Source organism: Gymnoscopelus braueri, assembly GCF_963280865.1.
Source record: "Gymnoscopelus braueri genome assembly, chromosome: 19".
NCBI lineage: Eukaryota > Metazoa > Chordata > Actinopteri > Myctophiformes > Myctophidae > Gymnoscopelus > Gymnoscopelus braueri.
The window spans coordinates 37,189,219-37,211,375 of record NC_137621.1 but is presented as its reverse complement, the minus strand read 5'-3'; the positions used below and the strand labels follow the sequence as shown (position 1 = coordinate 37,211,375).

At 40.8% G+C, this 22,157-nt stretch overlaps 1 protein-coding gene across 5 annotated transcripts in view; it reads left to right on the top strand.

Moving 5' to 3' along the window:
• Positions 1 to 22,157, top strand: part of klc1a (kinesin light chain 1a) — a 52,756-nt gene that overhangs the window by 24,513 nt on the left and 6,086 nt on the right. For 3 of the 5 annotated variants that reach the window (XR_013932158.1, XM_080414719.1, XM_080414717.1), the window contains exons 7-14: positions 759 to 860; positions 3,077 to 3,250; positions 5,602 to 5,701; positions 7,360 to 7,412; positions 8,267 to 8,334; positions 9,055 to 9,163; positions 11,388 to 11,552; positions 20,380 to 20,510. Coding sequence is in view for 4 of the 5 variants with exons in the window: in XM_080414719.1 (XP_080270845.1) it covers positions 759 to 860; positions 3,077 to 3,250; positions 5,602 to 5,701; positions 7,360 to 7,412; positions 8,267 to 8,334; positions 9,055 to 9,163; positions 11,388 to 11,552; positions 20,380 to 20,510 (902 nt within the window). In the remaining variant the exon portion in view is untranslated. Of the gene's footprint in view, positions 1 to 758; positions 861 to 3,076; positions 3,251 to 5,601; positions 5,702 to 7,359; positions 7,413 to 8,266; positions 8,335 to 9,054; positions 9,164 to 11,387; positions 11,553 to 16,218; positions 20,511 to 22,157 lie in introns of those variants that run through there. The other 2 variants (XM_080414718.1, XM_080414720.1) reach the window with 2 other exon arrangements.

The following is a 22,157-nucleotide window of genomic DNA, read 5'->3' as shown; positions in this document are numbered from 1 at the left end:
GTTGGACATGATTAGTTTATGGTCTATTTAACTCTTTTAACTCTGACAGGCCTGTGTCTCCGCCCCCTGGACCCTCATCACTTCCTTTTGGGTGGAGCTGAGGTTAGGCTCCTCCCCTCCCACTTCCTATCCTATCACCAGGCCTTTCTCTCTGCAAGGAAGTGATTTTCCTTTCCCCCTCTTTGATTTTATGATCATGAATTCCTGCTTTCTTTGACACAATGCCACCAATTCATGATGGGTAATGAGTCACACTTTCTTTGATGTTTGAAATGGTTTATGAAAATGTTGAATCTCTTGTCCCCCCCTTTCCATCCTCCTTCTCTCTCTCTCTGTCTCTCTGTCTATCTCTATCTCTCTCTCTGTCCCCCTCTCGCCCCCCACTCTCTTGGATGCGGTGGATATGTATCACCCCCACTGATTGGGATCAAATGATCTTTTCTACACGCACACACAGAATCAACTCCTGATTCCTCTTTTACTCGTTCACCAGATCAGTGGCACTGTGCAGCTGTGATGTGGTTCTGTGGTCACACACACATACAACCCACACACTGCACACACATTGCACACATGGGTGATTATGATTGCACTCTGCCCTCCCAGGCTTGAACAAGCCTTTCACAATTACTAACTCTCGTTCATGTCTGTTTGTTTGTGTATATTTGTGTATGTATGCATGTGTGCCACTTTGGCCACTATTTTGTGTGTGTGTGTGTGTGTGTGTGTGTGTGTGTGTGTGTGCGCGTGCGCTCCAGGTGGCTGCCACTCTGAACAACCTGGCTGTACTGTATGGGAAGAGAGGGAAGTACAAGGAAGCAGAGCCACTGTGCAAGAGAGCTCTGGAGATCAGAGAGAAGGTAAAAAAAAATATATTCCCTGACAGTTTTGGAAAATTATTTTAATTCTGGTCTATTGGGTGATAATACAGTCATCTGTCATTTGTCATCTCTGCCAAAATATGTCAGAGATGACATATTTTGAGCCAGATTCAAACCCGATGTTGCAGGTGGGTCACAGGATGACCACCCGGGCACCCATAGTTCTGGGCACAGAGTAGATTATTTCCCTGGTTCCTCCGTTGTCCAGGCCTGTGCAGCACAGCCCAGGAGAGCAGAACCAAGCAACAGCCAAGGAAACTACTTGATTACTTGTTTTTGATGTCCATTGTTATAACTTGACAAGTTGTGTCCCCAGGCCCCAGTACCCCATTCCCATCACTGTCCAAGATGTCTGACTTTGGAGGACTTTAAGTCCTTGGAGGATTCATTATTTTGGCTTGCCTTTAAGTTTGTCCATATAAAAGGCTCTGCTCAGCAGTCCTAGAATTTGGAGAAATGTCTCTTTTTATTTTCCCTTTATTTGTCACTCTTGGGCTTATTCCCACCTCTATCTCTTATTTCCTGTTGTCACTCCTGTGAGAATGAGATGTGGACTCTGGTTTAGCTGAGGCGGTTTCTTACTTTATGCTCCTTAAATTCATATGATAACTGTTCTTGCATAAGCCGAGAGATTTGCCACCAAGCTCTCTGCTGACAGGCGAGGAGGGATTGGGGGGATGTAGACCCGCAGTCGCTGAATCAGGAGGATTTTTCTCCCCAGAGTTTGGTCTTTTTATAGCAAGCTCTTATTTCTAAGCTTGTAGGTGCAGAGTTGATCCCCAGATAGGGGTGCACAATAAAATCCTCAGTATCAAATGGACCCTTACAGGTCCATTCCATTTGGTTACATTTGTACACTCTCTGACTTTCCAATGCATCATTTAACACAGAGGATTTTACTGTGGGGAGAAGGGAAATGGAAGGTGTTTAAGGGCATGTCATCTTCCAGTTTTTATTCCAAATGCTGCTGAACTTAACCCATTAAAACCGGATTAAACCAGCACGCTGCGAGCTTGTACATTATATCTGCTATTTTTGAACATTTTTGAAAAATCTTGAAAGTCTGAGAACTACTGATTTAGAGGGCATTTGTAGAATCAGCCACAGGTCTTAATGGGTTAAAGATGCACCTTTTTTAAATGAATTCATAAATCCTCTGCCAGCAATCTGCTGCTTTACTTCTCTGTACAGTTCTTAATGCATGTTTCATCACATTCAATCCTGCACAACACTCAAACACTCAAAAAAACATCTGTGTGCAGATGCTTTTCATCTTTTGTTTTGTCAGAGAAAAAGGCTCATGTGTAGCTCAGCAGCTGTGACTTCTGGAGCATCTCTCCCATCAATAAACCGAGATCAGTACCAATATAATTCCAGAGGCTTTCTGTGGGGCATATGGAAATCTATTCCCGCATTTGACAGCCGGGCTGTCGGATTATCTTCTGTAGTAGACTCCCCTACTACAGAAATGATCTGAGGAAGGAGAGGAAAGAGGGAGAGTGTCACTAATGCTGTGTTCACATTAGCAACAATAAAGCAGCAACAAAGTGGCAGGCTTAAAAGTCCTTTCAGTGGAACTTGTTGCTGCATGCCCCCTTTTCCTGTGAGAGCAACCTGTCAGACATGACAGATTACCAGACCTGTGCTTCTGCGTTTGTTTATTGAGATGTCATTTAATCAGGCAGGTCAATAGTCCAAACCCCTGGCACAGGTCAAAAGCTGTCATGCTGTGTAGGTCAGTGGGTAGCACTTGGTACCCTTCCCGTTGATGGTGTCAGGGGTTCAATATCCGCTTGGGCAGTCTGTGCTAAAAATACCTGTTGTTTACTGTAGGGATTGGTGCAGAGATGAATATGTTGCTGTAAGGTTTAACTTCACCACTTTCAACTTGGTATCCCTATGCAATAATAGGTGATATTTTTCAAATTAATATTTTCAGAATTTCCCAAAATAGCATATCTAAGATAAAGCTAGATAACAGTCAAAGAAATAACCGTCAGAGTTAAAAGTAGCTTTTTTCTACATTCAATTGTCCGTTTGTTAAGCAGTGTCATAACATCTGTTGTGCGTTTTGTTTTTATGTCTGTGTTGTTTCAACCCCTTCTACCACTAACACTGGTAGCCAATATTGTTTTAAACCCCCTGTTACCCTCCCACTCTAATAACTCTTCCTTCCTTCCGTCTATCTATCCCAGGTGTTGGGGAAGGACCACCCTGATGTAGCCAAGCAGCTGAACAACCTGGCCCTGCTGTGTCAGAACCAGGGCAAGTATGAGGAGGTGGAATATTACTACAGGAGAGCTCTGGAGATCTACCAGACCAAACTGGGCCCTGACGACCCCAACGTGGCCAAGACCAAAAACAACCTGGTGAGAAGGATGCACATGTAGAGATCCACTGTAGGACAAGCAAGTTATATGGTAGAGAATAGTATTTAAAACCACTTTAAACCCAGCGTCCCTATTTTAGCCATGCCATTATAGAAATCAGAAAATGTTTGAAAGTAGCGGATCTACAAGCTCTCGTTGTGAGGGGTTTTATTTTCGGCATGCGACACATTCCACGAAGTATAAAATAGGCTTAAGGTGTTAAATAGTATATATGGATCAGGGTGTGGTGGTGCTTTTTTTTGTTTAGTTTAGTTTTATAATACAAAATACAATCGTTGATTGTTAATTTTATTATTAATACTAATACTGGTGAGTGGTGACGATACTGCTAAAACAGAACAGTGATAACTTTATTTGCATAACATCATGCATTGAATGAAGCTGAACAGTGGACAATCTATAATAGTAGTGATGCAGTAATTTAACAGTAGCAGTGTTTGTGGTGTGGGTGATTTTAAGCAGTCACACCTGGCCTGAGTTCAACCTAAATGGACTCTGAGCTGGGAGGGTGTGACTGTGCACCTTCGACGTTCACACAGCCATCCCCATACACACTCTGGAGAAAGCCTTTGTCATGACAGCAATTCCATCTGCTCTTATGGCTTGTAAAAATCTTTCCTTTTTCCTACATTAAAGTGGAGGCCTCCGGTCTCTGAGAGGGAGGGGAGTGTGGGTTTAGCTGGTCACTCTGGGGAGGTGTTGGAGGGGTATTATAATTTTAGGTATGACAACCCTGTTTTGCAGTCTGTCTGTTTGTTAGGTATGGTAGTCTGGTCTTCTGCATTTTCTTTTTTGTGGCACCACATGGCCTTCGTGGGTGGCACCTTTTTTCTGCCACCGGGAAATGGGTCAGTGTCATTCTGGATGAGCCAAAGGGCAAGAACGATTAATGGTGCAGGGAAAACGCTACATCAACTGCCTGGAAAACCATGCAATATTTTGCAGAAAGTCACAGATTCAGCAGGTTGATGACTCCAGTGCCTCTATGCCAGAAACCCCTGATGCTGCTGCCAGCCCAAGCTGAGCCCTCCTGATGCTGCCCACCTCCAAGCTGCCCCAGCAGAAAGATACTTGAGTGACTCCAAAAACAGTAAACAGACGCCTGCAAGCCTTAAGTTTAACACAACGTTACTACCAGCCAACTCTGTGGCTTGGGTTCCTCCGACACAGTCAAGTAGATTACAAATGTATTGTAGAGAGAGAGAGCAAGATGTTAAAATCCAGAGCAGACATGAATTGCTGTCATGACACAGGCTTTCTCCATGCTGTGTGTGGGGATGGCTTATTTATCCTGAGAGTCACACTCAGCTCAGAGTCCATTTAGTTTGAATAGATATGGGTGTACTGCTTAAATCTGCCATGTTGTCTTCTATTCGACTCTCAAGTCTTAAACATTCCCCACCACATGGCAAACTTGTTTTTTCATTCTCATGTTTATGAGGGCTTTACTTAAGTGGCTTAAGTGGCTACAGTTGCCAGTGGGTGGCACGTTTTATACTGAAATGGGATAGAATGGGTGCAGACTAAAGTGTCTCTAAAATCACACACTCTTAACTTAACTCTGAGTTAAAAATGGATAAATGAACACTGAGGATTTTCCTGTGAAGATAAATAGTGGCTATTATTATAAAGCACTTTGCACACTGACACTGCCCAGTACATAAAATTTGCTAGGTCATTAAAGAACAGAGTACAATACAACGTTCTATCTATCGGTCGAACTCCTGGTCTCTATACTGCCTCCCCCGCGCCCTGGTCAGCTGGGGCGCCTGATGGAGGGGAAAGGAACTGGTTGGAATAACGTGTTCCTTCCATGCGCTATGTCCTACCCGGGAAGCTCCCCCCTGTCAGGTGATAAGAAGCGGTCAGCTAACTCTCCTCATGAGTTGAAGGAAGCATGAACTCAGTTCGGGGCTCTCCCCAGGCTGGCAGAGGGAGATTACAATCTTAGGCATTGGCATAGGGGTGAAAAAATAGGGTTACAAAATTGTGGGATAAGAATTTGCTCAAAAAATAATGTGTAGAGCTATAAATTATGTAAACAACAACATAAGTAGCTGATGACGTAACCCGTCTGAAAATAAAGTTAAAGCAGGTGTATAATATATACATGTACTTTAGGGCAACATTGGAGCCATGCTGTACTTGAAATTAATGTAAATTGATAAATTGCCTCGCTCTCAACCTGATGTCACTATTTTGGGCATGTTATTATAGGTGAAAATGTTGAAACAGCTACAAGCTCACAGCATGTCACGATATGTTGTGAGCCTGTAGATTGGCAAATTTATTTTTAAATAGGGCTTAATGCTGATGTGTTGTTCTGCCAGGCGTCCTGTTACCTGAAGCAAGGGAAGTTCAAACAGGCAGAGACTTTGTACAAAGAGATACTGACCCGTGCACATGAGAGGGAGTTTGGCTCTGTAGACGGTAAGAGACACACACACACACACACACACACACACACACACACACACACACTCACACTCACACTCACACTCACACTCACACACTCACACACTCACACTCTCACACACAGAATAAATGTGAGTAGACATATAAACATGCATACACTGAGTGGGTGGGCTGTCCTTGTCCTCAGTGGTCCTCTCTTAACCCCTAGCACCATCTGCTCCACACACACAAAATACCCACTCACACACATAGAGCACAGACAAGATACTCATTCTCACATACATCCACATAAAATTCCCCCTTGCACGTACACACAATGCGACTACACACATACAGACAAAATACCCAAAGTTTTCAGTTTGCACACATAGTCGGCAGAGGAGGAGATGGTCTCATAAACAAAAGTGACCTTTTGGGCTTTGAGCTGTCAGTCCTTTGGCAGTCTATCATTATGAGATTTGCACTTTGGAAATCTGACAACAGTTCAGCTGAACTTCTCTGCCTTTAGCATAAATTTGTAACAATGAGCTCTTTGAACCAGCCAAGATTGATTCAAGATTTGCCACCTGGTGCAGACCAGGCCTATCCAGCCTTCGTGACCTTTATGTTGATGACCTGTTTGCTAGCTTTGCACAATTAATATGCTCTACATGCAACCTTCAGCACTTTGATCTGTTTAGGTATATCCAGATTTGTCGTACATTTGCTAATACCAACAGCTTGGCATTTCCTCCGGCTCCTCTAGCCTTGGGCATTGACTGTCTTCTTGCAGTTACTGACTTGTGAAAAATGTTCATTTGATCAGCAGAGACTCCCTCTGCTCTGGGTTAGATCAGGACAGGTTAGGAGAGTGAACTGGGTATCATTTTGTCAAATAAATGGTGGGTGATGCATTAAATGCAATAAACTCATCCTCTTCTCAACTCAGGCTAAGCCTCATGTACTTCATATGATCCATTTGAATTACATTAGCTAGATCAGTGATTCTCAATCATTTTCATGGCAAGGACACCCAAATTGATATGTATTTGGCCGCGGACCCCCATTTGAAATTATATTGTGCCAGCGACCCCCATAAGAAAACATTTGTCAACATTTCTCTAAAAATAGCAGCTCTACAAGCTCACGACCCGTCGTACTGCGCGATATGTTGTGAGCTTTTAGATTGGCTATTTTTAAAGAGCTGAAAAATAAAAGTGTTTAAACTGTTCCTCATTTTGCCGGGGACCCCCTAGAACCAGAGAGTTTGAGAGCCAGTGAGTTCTTTGACAACTAGTGAGCTAGTTAATCAAAGATTTATCCAAACCTCCATGATAGTTGTTACAGATACTCTCCGGTACCAGCAGACTTGACTCACACTGTATGTTTACCTCAAATTGACATCTTTGGTATAGAGGGCTGAGCAATATAATTTATTTATTTTTATGAGCAAGGAGGGGAATTTTGGGGCGCTAATGCGAGGATGTTATTGTCTAAAAATAAAATCATGAATCTGTAGTACTGTAATTTCATTCAACAATTTGCACATAATGATGAAATGTGCATATTGTTGAATAGAATGTGGTTATTAAAAGAAGCAGTCTTTCACTATCAATTTGGCCTGTACATGTTAATGTGTCAAACCAACTCCCTTGGTATCTCTCTAACACGCTCCCTGTCTCTCTCTCTTTCAGATGAGAACAAACCAATCTGGATGCATGCTGAAGAGAGAGAGGAGCAGAGCAAGGTGAATGCATGCACATGAATGCCCATTAAACTATAATATAGTGGAGCAGGATGGTGGGTACAGAGACTGTGGAATTAGGTGCTTTGCTCAACTTGAACTACCTTCGCAGTTAGCACTATTTGGCGCCAGTGATGATTTCATAACTTTATTTGCATAATACTTTACAAAACCGAGTCAGTTCAATTGATCCATCCAAACATTTGGCTGCTATGATCTTCTAAAGCAAACCTGCCAACTTAATGTCCCTGTGTCATTCTGGTCAAGGTCGTAATCCTGAGAAAATAAAGTGTATATATTATTCTCGGCAGTCACTGTATTAACTGATATAAAGAAGTGTTAAACTTCTCTAAAGCCTTAGATTAGCAGATCAGTACTTTTATTATCAGCATCTTAGTGCTGATGCAGTGAGGACCCTTCTCTCCTAGTTAGCAGTGCATTCACGGTCACAGTTTTTAAAAGGCTTATGGGGTTAGTTTGACTTGTGGAAAGGGAATCATGACCCGGCTATAATCCCTCAACTAAATGCCCTTTCATGTTATCTTTGATGGTATTAAACTTCTCACAGTTTGAAATGGACTCATTTGCCTTCTCCCTATGCCTGAGTCATTGTATGAACTGCGTCCACGTTCCTCGTATGGATTTAAGTGCTGTTAATTTCTTCACAATCAGAAGCTCTTTATTGGTCTTGTACATTTGCACCAAACAAGGAATTTGACTTGGTTGGTCGCTCAACTCATTAGATACAACACAGCAGAATTACAAAAGTGTTGAAGGATTGACAAGAAATGTAAATGGAAGGCAAAAAAGCGGAATTAGTCATGTTTGTAATGATGCTGCTTATGTTTGTCTAACAGGGAAAACAGAAGGATGGGTCACCTTTTGGAGAGTATGGAGGCTGGTACAAGGCCTGTAAAGTAGACAGGTGAGCGTCTTCATCTAATTACACAATATTTATTACATGCATTACAGCGTGTTGTTTTGTTGTTTGATCTTGTTTAAAATGTCCTCAAGCCAATTAGAAAGCAATTTTCACTGGTTCTGCTAGTGTGGCAATAGGCAATAACCTAATTTAATCCAATATGATTATTCCTTCTCCCATGTTCGGTATGGTATTAAAATAGCTCTCCTCTGGCCTGGATGCAAATCACTGGTGACATTTTGTTTATTTCACCATTCCTACTTTTTAGGACAATTATATTTTTAAACACGACTACTTATAAAGTAATAGATGGTCCTTAATGTCCTCCTGTTATATGTCCTCATCGATAGCACAGGGATTCCATTCCATAATATGAAGATCCAGCACCCCTGGTCATGGGGTATATATCCTGTATATGTTGTATATTTCTGTAAAGGGCTGTTCAATCAGCTAATATTGATAAGTGACTGAATGTATTCAGGTATTAATTCATTTATCCAGCCAACCCATCTGTACAACACACACACACACACACACACACACACACACACACACACACACACACACACACACACACACACACACACACACACACACACACACACACACACACACACACACACACACACACACACACACACACACACACACACACACACAGAGAGAGTTAGCATTTTACTATTCCTTCATTATATTGACTGCACTTGTCCTCTGCTGCTCCAGCCCCACTGTAACCACCACCCTGAAGAACCTTGGCGCCCTCTATAGGCGGCAGGGCAAGTTTGAAGCGGCGGAGACACTGGAGGAAGCTGCCATGCGTTCCAGAAAACAGGTGTGGTCACTGGGCAGACTGACTGGTCTTACCACAGGATTCCTAGTCAGGGTTTGGTGTATGTTGCCTGCTTGTTCATGTTGAAGTGAAAAGGATGGACAGCGAGGGTTGTTTTCACTGTGCACCTGTATGTCTAATAGAGAATGCCATTTGAATTAACTTGTCAGATGACTGAGATGATATTGGTTTGCAAGGTACCACCTAACTGACCCAACTATAACTGCTTACCCGTCATTTTTAAGTGATATTTATTTGTTTAAATAAGTGTTAAATAGCTCTATATTCCCATAGCACTCGTTGCTATAGATTGTTGGTTCAGTAACATGGGTCTCCCTGTCTCTACAGCCCCTAAGTAAATAGAGTATACATTTTCAGGTCGGGATACCAATTTCATCCAATCAGTAGAGAGAACTCATACAGGATAAAATAGTGAAATTGGAAGTGATTAAACAAATAAATGAGCAGACCCAATTGGAACTGGAACACGAGCGCATATATGTTCTTTGTGGGGTTCTCATATTATTATATTACCTCATTTTGGAGTCTCCAGGTCTCTGTATCATTCCAGGTACATTAAGTGAATATGAGATTCTCAGGCTGCTGCACTTTAATTTAAAGTCGTCTGTCCAGCCCCCTGTCTGTACTTTTCCCTTCCTGAATAATTGATTCTTCAGACAGGGTCATAGGAAAAGTGTGTGCGCTCGCTCTTTCTTGCATGCGTGTTTTGAAGTATCACTGTTCCAGGTTTCATTATACCAGTTCTGTATAATGGTCCTGTTTTCCAGACTGTTACTCTCAGAAGAGGAATGCTAGTGAATATTAAATAGACCGCTATTATGCTTTAAAGACATAAAGACAGTTTGGGTTTTATTTTTAGTATCTACTACTACGACCTCCTCTCAGAGCCAGTCTGTCCCTTACAGTCTAACTCCCTTTTTTGTAAATCAAGTTCATGAATAGTGTTTAAAATCTCTGCACTGGTTCATAGATGTGAAGAGCGCTTTAAGTTTGCCGTTGTCTTTCTACTAGGTTGTGCAGATCATATTTGGAAAGACAACAGGACCTCGTATTCAGTGCAAAGAGGAAAGACAATATATACAAACTGATTTTTCTTTTGAATACTTTATTTATATTATACATTTTACTTCACATAACCAGATCAACCTTCTCTTGCGTTCAAGCAACATGCTGTAGTGAGCAAGGATAAGGATAAGGATAATTCCTTTTAACAGGACGTTCATGAAAGTCCTTGCGGGCTTGTTTCCAATGAGGGCCTGTGAGCAATTAGGGGTTAAGAGTCTTGCTCAAGGACAAATTTCATTTCATCGACACATTAGCTGGCGTGGCCTGGAATCGTACCTGGGGCAACCAGGGCCTCTGGCTCCCTAGGCGGGCTCACTAACCACTCAGCTATGGCCGCCCCTATAGCAAGTGTACAAGCCTGATTTATCTAGTGTATTGATTACAGCTCCATGTTTATTGAATTCAACAAATAGGGGATAACGGCTGTGAATTCAGCGTTCATTTCTGGAGACCTGGGTACATATTCTGTTTCAATGCTGATAACACTTCTATAAAAGAAAGCTGCTTATTTGGATCATGTTAAAACAATCCAAGCCAAATAAGCCTCCCATTTATTTTTTAATTGCATGCGTGTGTCTCCGTGTCAGAACAGCAGCCTACTAGCTCACTTTTAAGATATTTCCTGTAAGAAGAACTACCAATTTTACACAGTTAAGACTATTGTGGACACTTCTTGTGTACATGTGCCTGAACCGCCCTGACGTGTGTGTTTGTGTGTGTGTGTGTGTATCGTCAGTCTGGTTTTGCATTTTTGATCGCAGTGGAAACAGTATTTTATTACTAATTACTACTAGAATAGTATGACTAGATGCATATCTATTCATACTTTCACTGTACATTGAAATGTACAGTGAATTTAATAAAGGCTTATCTTATAAAAAAAATTCAGGTTACTTTAATTGGTACTTAATGCGATCTACTGTACATTGTCTGTCTATGTGTTTGTGTATGCGTGTGTATTTGTGTGTGTTAGGGTCTGGGCACAGTGCACAAGCAGCAGGCGGCCGATGGCCTGTTTTCTTGTATTGAACAGAACTGGTGCTTATTCCTATCTGTTGTATACTGTGTGTGTCTGTGTCTGTGCATGTCCCTGTATGTGCACGTGTGTGATGCCCTGCACCGCCCGCCGTGATGACACCAGGGACTGGACAACGTACACAAGCAGCGCGTGGCCGAGGTCCTGAGCGAGCCGGAGGCGCGCGAGAAGCAGCGCAGTCGCGAGAGTCTGACTTCCTCCGACACGGTGAAGTACGAGAGCGGGCCGGACGGAGGGGAGGAAGTGAGTATGAGCGTGGAGTGGAACGGGGTAAGTACAGTACACAGCCCTCCTCATAACATACAATAACTTGAATTCAGCTCTACACAGCACTTGAGGAAAAAGGATGCACACGTCAGTGATATAGTCATATAAATAAAACTGAGGGAGCAGTCCACAGTTTGTGTCAACGTAAGAATCCAAGATATGAGAGTGGGTTGCACCACTTAAGCCTGATCTATACTTCATCGTATGCCGTTGTAACGAGGCGAAAAATGCCAATCTACAAGCTCATAACACGTTGCGAGCATGCAGATGAGCCATTTTTGCCACGCAACACTGACTAAGCATAATGGCCTAGGCTATTGTTTTTGATTATTTCCACCTATAACGACATGCCCAAAATGGGGACGCCAGGGTTAATGTGGTTATTACTGTAAATCGCGGAGAAGAATGCCCTGGATCCTCCTTGACAGAAGCTACATGTGGATAATAAACAATTTAGGCTATGTTGTAATCACTATTTATGTATTTACGGTTTATGCCAAAATCAATGTTGGACTGTAATATATACACAAGACAGGACAGTAGCATGTTTGGAGGACAGATCATTCACTGGTATTGTTGCCAGTTTGACTTTAAGGTGTGTTGGCACTACAGTCATACATTTTTACCATTTACAAACATATATAACACTACTTTGCTTATCAAGGCAAATACAAGATTTGCTCAGTTTGGTTCGCAAACAATAATTTTCAAGCTGGAGAGGAGGCTATTTCCCATTTTGTCCTGCTCCTATGAGTATCTATGTATCTCTGATTTACATGCCCCTGGAGTCAGTGAAGTCTGTATGGCCATGAGCCATGATATCCCATATCAATACATTCATTCTTACATACTGTAGCACAAGCACTGGGCCTCTTTTTATATCTTTCTCTATGACTTGGAAATTAGAATGACATTTTATGGTCAACTCATATAACCATAAAAATATAAGTATTCCCTTTTTTTAAAGGACTAATGTCAACTCATGCTTAGATCAGAACTTCTCTTCCAATGTATTTCATTAACTCAAGCCTTAAATATGTGCTGATTAAAGGTTCATACAGCAGTGAGTTCTGTCAAGGAGGATACCACACGTACATCCCTTTATGTTCTGGTCAATTGAATGACTGAATTACTGCTATCCCAGACCTTTTTAAATGATCACAGATCTCCTTGTACTACAATACAATCCATAATGCTGATTGACTGTCATAATTCTCATATCTTCATACGCTTGTATGTGTTTAATGCCGTGTGTAATGCTTCTCGTAGACTGATTGACGCTTTTCGTTGACATTGATTAACATCAAACGTGCTGAGCTGCAAGCATTCACTTGATTCTGTTTCACATCTGTGAACCACTTGCAGGGTATGGCATTTGCATACTGCTTTGTTAGCAGCAGACAATATTTTACTAACATTTCAACTGAACCCTTTGCACTCTGTGTATGTATGTATGTATGTATGTATGTGTGTGTGTGTGTGTGTGTGTATATATATATATATATATATATATATATATATATATATATATATATATATATATATATATATATATATATATATACACACATATATATATATATACACATATATATACACATACACTTTCACGTATATATATATTCACTGCAGTACTGCCTCATCATGGCGTACAGCACAGGTTGATAAGCAACAGCCAACCTCCCCTCTGCACTGGGCTGCCAAAGACACATGCAGTATGTCTAACGTAATGGCACTAGGACTACACAATTAATCACACTGACAAGAGGCTGCAATCTTTTTCCTATACAAAAGTGTTGTGGTTACACAAACCAAACTGGTTCTTTTCTTAAAAATGGGCAAATTCTATGAGGCTTCTGTCTCATTCAGCTACATCCAGTATACATTTAGTTTGTTTTTCACTTTTGAGCACAAAGAATAAATACTGTATGTAGGAAATGCTGTGTTCACAAACTTCACGTGTATTATAATGACAAGATTAAGCAGAAATATCGCTGTATGACTTCTATCAATATCTTGCAGCTTTAGTTGGCACACCGTTTCCTTGCAGCCTCTGCTTCCTTTCACTAACAGAACGTGTAGATATAGGTTTCTGTAGGCTGTTCACTTAGTTTTTTCCATAAGGCTGCTTCCATTCAGAACCTGGCCTGCTCCCGTAGCAACAGTAGCCATAGCAGTAGCCCCGGTCAACCAATCAGCATCTCCTCCCTGTGAGGCTGCTTGTCATAGTGCTCCGGCAGAGCGGCCACACAGAGACATCTACACACACTAAAACAGAAGATTTATGCAGGAAAACACTCCTCTGCAGCCACTCCATCCCACCAGTGGGCCTATCATCACAAAAACATCTGATAGAGATACTCTGAAAGGCGGAAATTAAAGACGGTGTTTCAATTTAATTCACATGGAAGTGTAGATTGACAGCAAATATACATTCTCAGCAAAAATAACTGATTTATATCAGAAAGACGTGTCGCAAACAAATGGATTTTTGAAAATCTGCGCATACATTTTAAATTCATTAAAGTATAAATTATGCTCAAGTCGTCCGACTGTCGCCATCAGTCCTTTCACCTCTCTGTGACTCAACATGGGCTCTGTACTGTACCCCTTCAGTGTCTTCCTGACACCCATTCATTCCTGTGTGATTTCTGTGTCCATTCAACTGTATATTTATGCCTCTCCTTTTCCATGTGTTATGTCGTGTGTGTACAATGTGAATGTTGCTGTGTGTGTGACCTGTATGCATTTGTTGCTGTCAGAGAGGCACATGATTGATGTACATGAGTGACTCAATGTTGTGCTGCTCTACACTTGTCTTTAGCCTGATTTTATAGTTATTTACGCACCAGTCTCACGCTCTGAACATATTCAATTTGCTTGTAGATCTACTGTTTCCGGCGCGCGACACTGGAGCGTAACAAAGCATAAATCAAGCTTTTGCTTTGCATGTTTTTGTACTGTAGCTTCTTGTCAGCAGCCAGCCATCACTATCTGCAACCTCCCTTGACTCCTGTGTGTGTGCGTGTGCGTGTGCGTGTGCGTGAACATGGTTTGTGTTGTTGATGTATCGGTGCTAACAATGGGTCTTTAGAGACAGACAGTGTCTCTCCAATGGAGGCCTTCTCCTGTCCAGAAACACCCCCTAGTGGTGAAGTGTAGTCATGAGTCCATTGTTTAGATGATTTTTGCAGACTGACTGAAACATTACATTTTAGAATAGAAGCTTTATTATCAGCATAGTTGGAATGTGGTTTCGGCTTCACTGCTAAAGCAGACAAGATACAATAAATACACAGATACCACTAAACGGCATGGAACCAGACACCATATCCATATGCATTTTAATGTTTCATTCAGTGCATGTGTACAGATCACATTATGAGGTGTTTATGGACTAAAATCCCACTCTTCTGATTTACCTTCTCCTGCCTCCGTTTGTGTTTTCCTGTCATCTGTTCAGTATGATTTGGGTTTTTGGGAGCTTTCTAACTTGACTGAGTGAGACTCAAGGCCGACTGGACTGTAGAAATTGTCTGGTGGCCTCACACAGGAAATAGAACAAATATTATTTTTATAGGAACCAAAGTAGGCTAGAAGAGACAACCAGAGCCCGTTGGCTCTACATTGAAGTACTATTGTTATGAGTCTCTTTCTGAGATCACTGAACTGTTTTTAGATGGATTACAGAATAAATCTGTTCAATTAATCCGAATGAGAGGTTTTTATGAACCGGCATTAAAACCATGTGTTGTTTAATGCTTGTTCTTCAATGTAAATACATCCCATATGACATTGAAAAAAGGAGAACATTTGTGCCTTGAGATTAAAGAAAATGATCGACTACGTCCGCTACACGGATGCACAATACAATCCCGAGGGTAAATTTAACTTCACCACTTAAACCCTATAGACTTAGTTGACCGGAGTCCCCCATCATTCTATACTAGGCCTCCTGCCTTTTTTCCCTCTACACTGAATATCTTGTACAAAAAAAAAGCAAAAATAGCCGATCTACAAGCTCACAACACGTCACATTGTGACATGTGAGCTTGTAGATGTGCTACTTTTGCTGAACGTTTGCCCCAGATCAGGGATGCTAGGTTCAGTGTGGGTAATCATTTGGATTTTACTGCAGTGTTGCTAAGTTTCTTTTCTTTTCACGTGGTCCCAGCAGCCCTGCCTCTGTTTGCATTGACGTCACCCCCCTGAGCCTCCATTCTCTTCATTCCATTGTGTTGATTATTGATGCTGTAGCTGTTTGTGATGTTGGAGAGACACTGTCTCTGAAACAGGAAAGATTGGCTTCGCTGCTGTTCGCCTGAATGCCTTTTGACCACACTTCTCTTTTCTTCCCCTCTTCCCTACTGTGTTGTAACTTTCTCCTCTTCTCCTCTTCCTCAATTGTCCCTTCCACCTTCTACACCTGTGTCTGGCTGTCTTTTTATTCCTTCCTTTCCGTCTGTCTTTATCTTTGTTTTGAACTATTTGTCTTATTTTCTTTCTCTCTCTCTCTCTCTCTCTCTCTCTCTCTCTCTCTCTCTCTCTCTCTCACTCTTTCTCTCTCTCTCCCTCCCTTTGTTCTCTCTCCCTCCTCCCTCCTTCCCTCCCTGTCTGTCTGTCTGTCTGTCTGTCTGTCTGTCTGTCTGTCTGTCTGTCTGACCAGCAGGCATAACTCCAGATGCCTTGTTGTGGTTCTAAATAAAAACTAGTCTTCTGCATGATGGACGACTCGCCTGGCCGCCTTGCCCCTGTCCTCAACTGCCCCCCCCCCACCTCTCTCTTTCTTTCTCTCTCTCTTTCTTTCTCTCTCTACCTCCTCAAACTCTGGTGGAATTCTACGTGCCAGGCAACACTGGGTTGAACCTTCCTTCCTTAACCAAGGCCTCATACTACTGCAACCACTGCTACTACTACTACTACTACGGTTACTACCACTATAGCTACCACCAGTCTACTGTCTGTACTGTAAATGGGGGTGGGGGCGCAGAGAGAAAGGGAGAGGACCTGTCTGTGTGTCAACCAAATATACCTGTTACTTCGCTCCCAGTGTTTCTAAGCACTGTATTCTGCTCTGTTATGTGTATTGCTGTATTTTGGGAATTAGGGGGGTTGGCTTGTATGTCCTGAATCCAGACTTTTCCAACTTTGCCCTTGAATTATTTTCTTTCAACATGTCCTCCCTTTCTGTCTCTCTTGTTTGTTTAAACACTGTATGTATGTATGCTGTGATACTCTGCCCTCTTATCAGCTGTACTGGGACCAGGGGAAAGTGGCTTATGTGTGCGTGTCTCAAAACAAAGCTTAATGTTTTCTTTCTGATTTATACTTAATTGCACGGTGCAGCGTGACATGCTGCGAGCTTGTAGATCAGCTAGTTTCGTTGCGAGACACGATGTGCAACCAAGTATAAATCAGACTTTACATTTTCCTCTCCTACACTATCCTTCTACATTCTTCCTCACTTTATGGCTTTGTCTCCTTCTCTTTCTCTACATTCTTGGGGTGGAATCTATCTCTCCTGTTTAGTCAATACTGTGGCGTTTAATTAAACATATTAACAACAATTGCGAGATATTGGTGACTCATAGGAGAGGGGGCAGGTGTGGAACGTTCTGTAAATAAACTTACTCATCTGCATGATGAGCACAGTTGGGTTGTCTTAGTTTAGAAACTAAGAAAAACTAAGAAAAACTGATCAATGTTGATTGTTGCAATGTCTTAAGCTGTTGCAATATTTCATAAACAGAATCATGTTTCTGACTACTTAAACAGTGTATGTATACTGTGGCTATGTGGATCTGTGAGCTGAATTTAGGGACACAATATTTTGCTTTGCTTAAACTGAACCAATGGCAAACATTGGCTTCTCATTTACAGTCCTCAAACATCAATGATCTAACCCTTTACATTTTAAGCCTTGACAAATAAATGATATGTCTATTTGGATCTCTATTAATGATATTTTAACAATCTGAAGAAAAATTGTAATAATTTGGCAGCCTGATTTATGTCTATCAGTTTCACACAAACCTACAGTCTATGGAAATGAGACAACTGGCCAATACTGGCCAATACTGACTCCACTGCATAGAGCCTGGTCATCTCTTGTATATGAATGTATATAGACGTAATGTTGAGGAAAAGGTCATACGTGGAGCGATAAGCCTTGCCCTGTGCATATCTGTTGGGAATCTAAATGGCTTCTACTCTTTCTCTCTTCATGGCTCCGTACTAATTGGCTATGTGTACTGTGCTGTGTGTGTGCGTGCATCTAACAGTTTTGTCTTTCTTAACTTCTAATAAAAACATAACTCTTTGCTCAGCCACATGCCAGCCTGTGTCCTCTTTATGTGTCGCTCCCTCTCTCTTTCTCTGTGTTCTTACCTTATGTCCTATCTGAACATTAGAGCCAGACCGATTCCCGATTTTTGGGTCCGATGCCGATTTTAGAGTCCTAGACCATCGATTACCCATGCTTTGACTGATATTTTGTCAAAAAGTAAAATTTCCTAATTAATTTGGAAAACATTTGATTCGATTAAAGTTTCTATTTCAGAACGTTTAACTTTTAAACAAACAAGTAAATAAAATGCCTAAAGTAACATTTATTTTATTTAAGCACTGAAGTCTGACATCAATGCCGCTATCCCTCAGTTATTCTTACTATTGGAATTCCCATAGGCAAGCAGATCAGTCAAACTGTTTCAAAAATAAACAAATCACCCCAGCGATTTTACTCATATGGATATGAAGCATCAACTGACTGTGAAAAAGTACTAATTTATCCAAAGATTTTTTTTTTTAAAGATTTAAGATTTTTTTAAGTAATTTTTTTTTAATATCATAAATGACACAGTCACATACCTGATAAAATCGCTGGGGTGGTTTGTTTATTTTTGGAACACAGTTCTTATATGACACAATCTAAGATTTGCCTATGGGAATGCAAAAAAGAACTCCATTTGGTACTCCATTCAAAAATAGCCCATCTACAGGCTCACGGCACATTGTGAACTTGTAGAACAGCTATTTTTGAAAATCTGTGAAAATGTTCATCCTATAATTACATGCCCAAAATGGGGACTCCAGGTTGAAAGTAGTTAAAAATGTGGACACATCGGCCGCATAATTGCTGATATCGATGTTGTCGAAAAAGTCAAATAATGGTCAAAGCGGTATATCAGTCTGGCTCTACTGAACATGTTGAGATGGTCTTCAAGGGCAAGCCTAATTTGTACTTCATAATAGGATGTGTCAATCGCTGAAAAGAACTGATTTTCAAGTGAACATTTTTTAAATATTTTCAGTGAGTGACACAGCAGTATGGCGAAGTATAAATTATGCTGTAGATTGATGTAGTTGATTGACATTGTCACACGTTTTTCTCCTATTCTTCAGAATTCTACGATGCCATATTTATAAAATAGCAGTATGACCCATGAAAGACATTTACACTACTAATAATATGGACCGATGAGTTTTAACAGCAGGGATAGTTGACTTTTTATGGCCTTTTTTCTTCACAAACTGTTTTCTAAATATCTGCCATGAGCTCGGAATTGTTTTAATATTTGGGATCTTTTTGTCTTTCATGAAGATGAAGAATGACCTCAGATATAAACACCACCTTGTATGATGAAGCCGTCCGCAGTTATAAACTATAACTTTATAAACTATTTTGGATAGCAAACAAGCACGGCTAGACCTTCTGTCAGAACATTCTGCTGTTACAGGAACCAGTGATTTTCAAACTTTTAAATTTAAATATGCATTAAGCCGCAGACCCCCATTTGATACTTTTTCTTTTTAATCGCTGGGACCAATCTACACTGTAAAGTCCATAGTGTTAACTCTTTAATTTTGTTCCATTTGTACATTTTCCTTGGGTCCCTGGTCCCCACTTTAAGAACCAGTGACATAGAGTATGCTCAGAGCATACATTTCTTTGTGAACCACATTGGTCTGAACTGTGGTTTTAATTTCATATATAATTGAGTATTATTATGACCACTGTTCTTTCCACTAGATGGAACTTTCCGGTCAACATGGAATCTGTGATCATTACTATTGCCCTGATTTTATAGAAGACTTATTATATAAAATAGACTATTATTGTTAAGCCTTGACAGCATTATGGGTGCAATTCAATATTGTGTTCTTTTGTACAAATGCAAAAACCTCATTCATATGAACTATTCTAGAAGTATATTAATGTAAATTCATGGTAGTTTAATGTGCAAATAACGTATATGTGCATTCTAGCATTATGCATGCATATGAGAATGTGCACTCTTGAGTTTATATATGTTAAGGCTTTTTTACACGTTTGAGTGTGTGTATGCATTATGACTGTTTGTGCACTGTGTGTATGTGCGTGAGTGAGTGGGTGTGCGTGCACATGCACATTCTACCATGAAAAAAGCAAGTTGGTGTCATCATTTCATCTGAAGTGTAAATGCTCCTAAGCTGTTCTCCACCTTTTCATGAACAATCTTTTAATTCATTTGAACCCAAATGGCAATAATACTTAACACACCACCTTTGTATGTTATTCAGTGTATGGAGAATGTCTGTCTGTATTTGGGTGTAAGAGTATATTTGTGTGTATATTTGAGCATGTGTGGTGTTTGAATGTATATGTACACTGTATTTGCGTTTGTGTGAGTACATAAATATTTGTGTATATTTGAGGGTGTATGCGTATACATTGGTGTATATGTGGTGTGTGAGTATATTAATTATTTGTGTACGTATATTTGAGCACGTGTTCCTATATCCTGTATTTAGGTGTGTGTGTTAGTATAACCCTGTGGCATCTCCCTATCAGGATGGCTCTGGCTCACTGAAGAGGAGTGGTTCGTTCAGTAAACTTCGCGCCTCCATCCGACGCAGTAGCGAGAAGCTGGTCCGCAAGCTGAAGGGAGGTTCCTCACGAGACAATGAGCCTAAGAACCCTGGGTAACTATCCCCTAGACACCTGACTGAACTCATACTATGCACTGGAGGCCCAAAAGGGGGTGAGGGGTACCTCTTCTTCTCCTCCTACCCACTGTGGTTGGTGTACTAACCCCCCCAAAAAAGAGGGATGGCTCTACTTTGCTGGTGGTGAAGTGGTGTTACTCTGGAGCTCTGTTTTGCACATGAGATGAACAAGGGATCTGTAACGGGCACATATACAGTATATGGGCTGTTTTCCATTGCATTATTCTACAGAACTGTACCCATACTGGCACAACATGGTACAGTTTTTTTTTCTCCCCCATTTTGAATGGCTCAAAGTTGGGATGGGTAGCAGTGTATTTTGGCAATTTTCCATTGCATAGAACCGGCTGGACTTGACTAACTTATTTTTCTACTGCAGATGGTCATTGGTAGCTAAGACTTTTTACTTTATTTTAAACTACAACAGTTTTAATAAGCCTGCTTAATTAAGAATTTCACCTCAATTTGATCTTGTTGACGATTGATTGATTGATCGGTCAGTCGGTTGGTTCACAGGGACATCCAACCCTCTGCGTACGACAGTACTAAACAATGCTAAAGTTAACTGCCAATGCTGTCTAGAAACGTTATCTAATTCACCTGTACAGTTAAACAAAAAACTGTTTGTGATAACATTTTAGGTGGGAAATAGGCCATGCAGTTGCTCAATATTGATTCACTTCACATTTGCATCTAGTTTAAAAGTTAGTTCACAGTATTCAGGAGCTTCCATGCAGTTTCGGGGAGTACAACATCGTGACACAATCAAGCTACTGACGATTGTCTCTGCTCTGCAGAACTTTCATATCACCTTTTGGTATCTCCTCAGCTTGCTTGGAACTTGTGATTCCAAAAAAGTACCAGGTACTTTTGCCTAATGTATATAAAAAAAGGCATGTTGAGTCAAGTTGAGCCGGAACCATGCAGTGGGAAAGCGTCATTAAAGGTGTTATGAGTGAAGGGTCCTTAACATATTTGAGACGTGGTCAGTTTCATAAGGTGCAGGCAAATTATGAACCCACAGAACCACCAAACCTGTTCAGTATTCCAATAGAAAACCAAAGGGTGCTAATTGTGTACCAAAGTACAGGTACAGGATGGTACAGATGCAATGGAAAACCTCAGTGATACACAAATACTTATGTTCACTCACAAACACATGCTGTGGCTGGTGATATGTTGAAGATGCATCAGTTACCAGAAACATTTTTTACTAATGTCTGCTTGTGAAATGCCTTTCTGCTTTTTGGCCTGTGGAACCTTTTATTTTATGTTTGGTTTTAACCACTAATAGTGAAGCCTATTTATTACTTTTATGGCTTTCGGCTATTTATTTCACTAGATTTTGGAATAAGGTTTATTTTTAACTTTCAAGTTTTATTATTTTCTATTTCTTTGTGAATTTTATTTGAGAAAAAAAGAATTGTCTGCATGGCCACTGTTTTTTTATTTCAAACTATGCTGTGTTGGAGCTTTTATTTCTGAATAAAACTCTTAAGTGAACGTGTTCACTTGCATGCCTCATCTGTGTGCTTACTCATTACCCTCTTCTCTGCTGCTCGCCCTGTTGCTATTTTAAGATGATGTCAATGATGATGTCATTCTATCTTCTTCATCATTCAC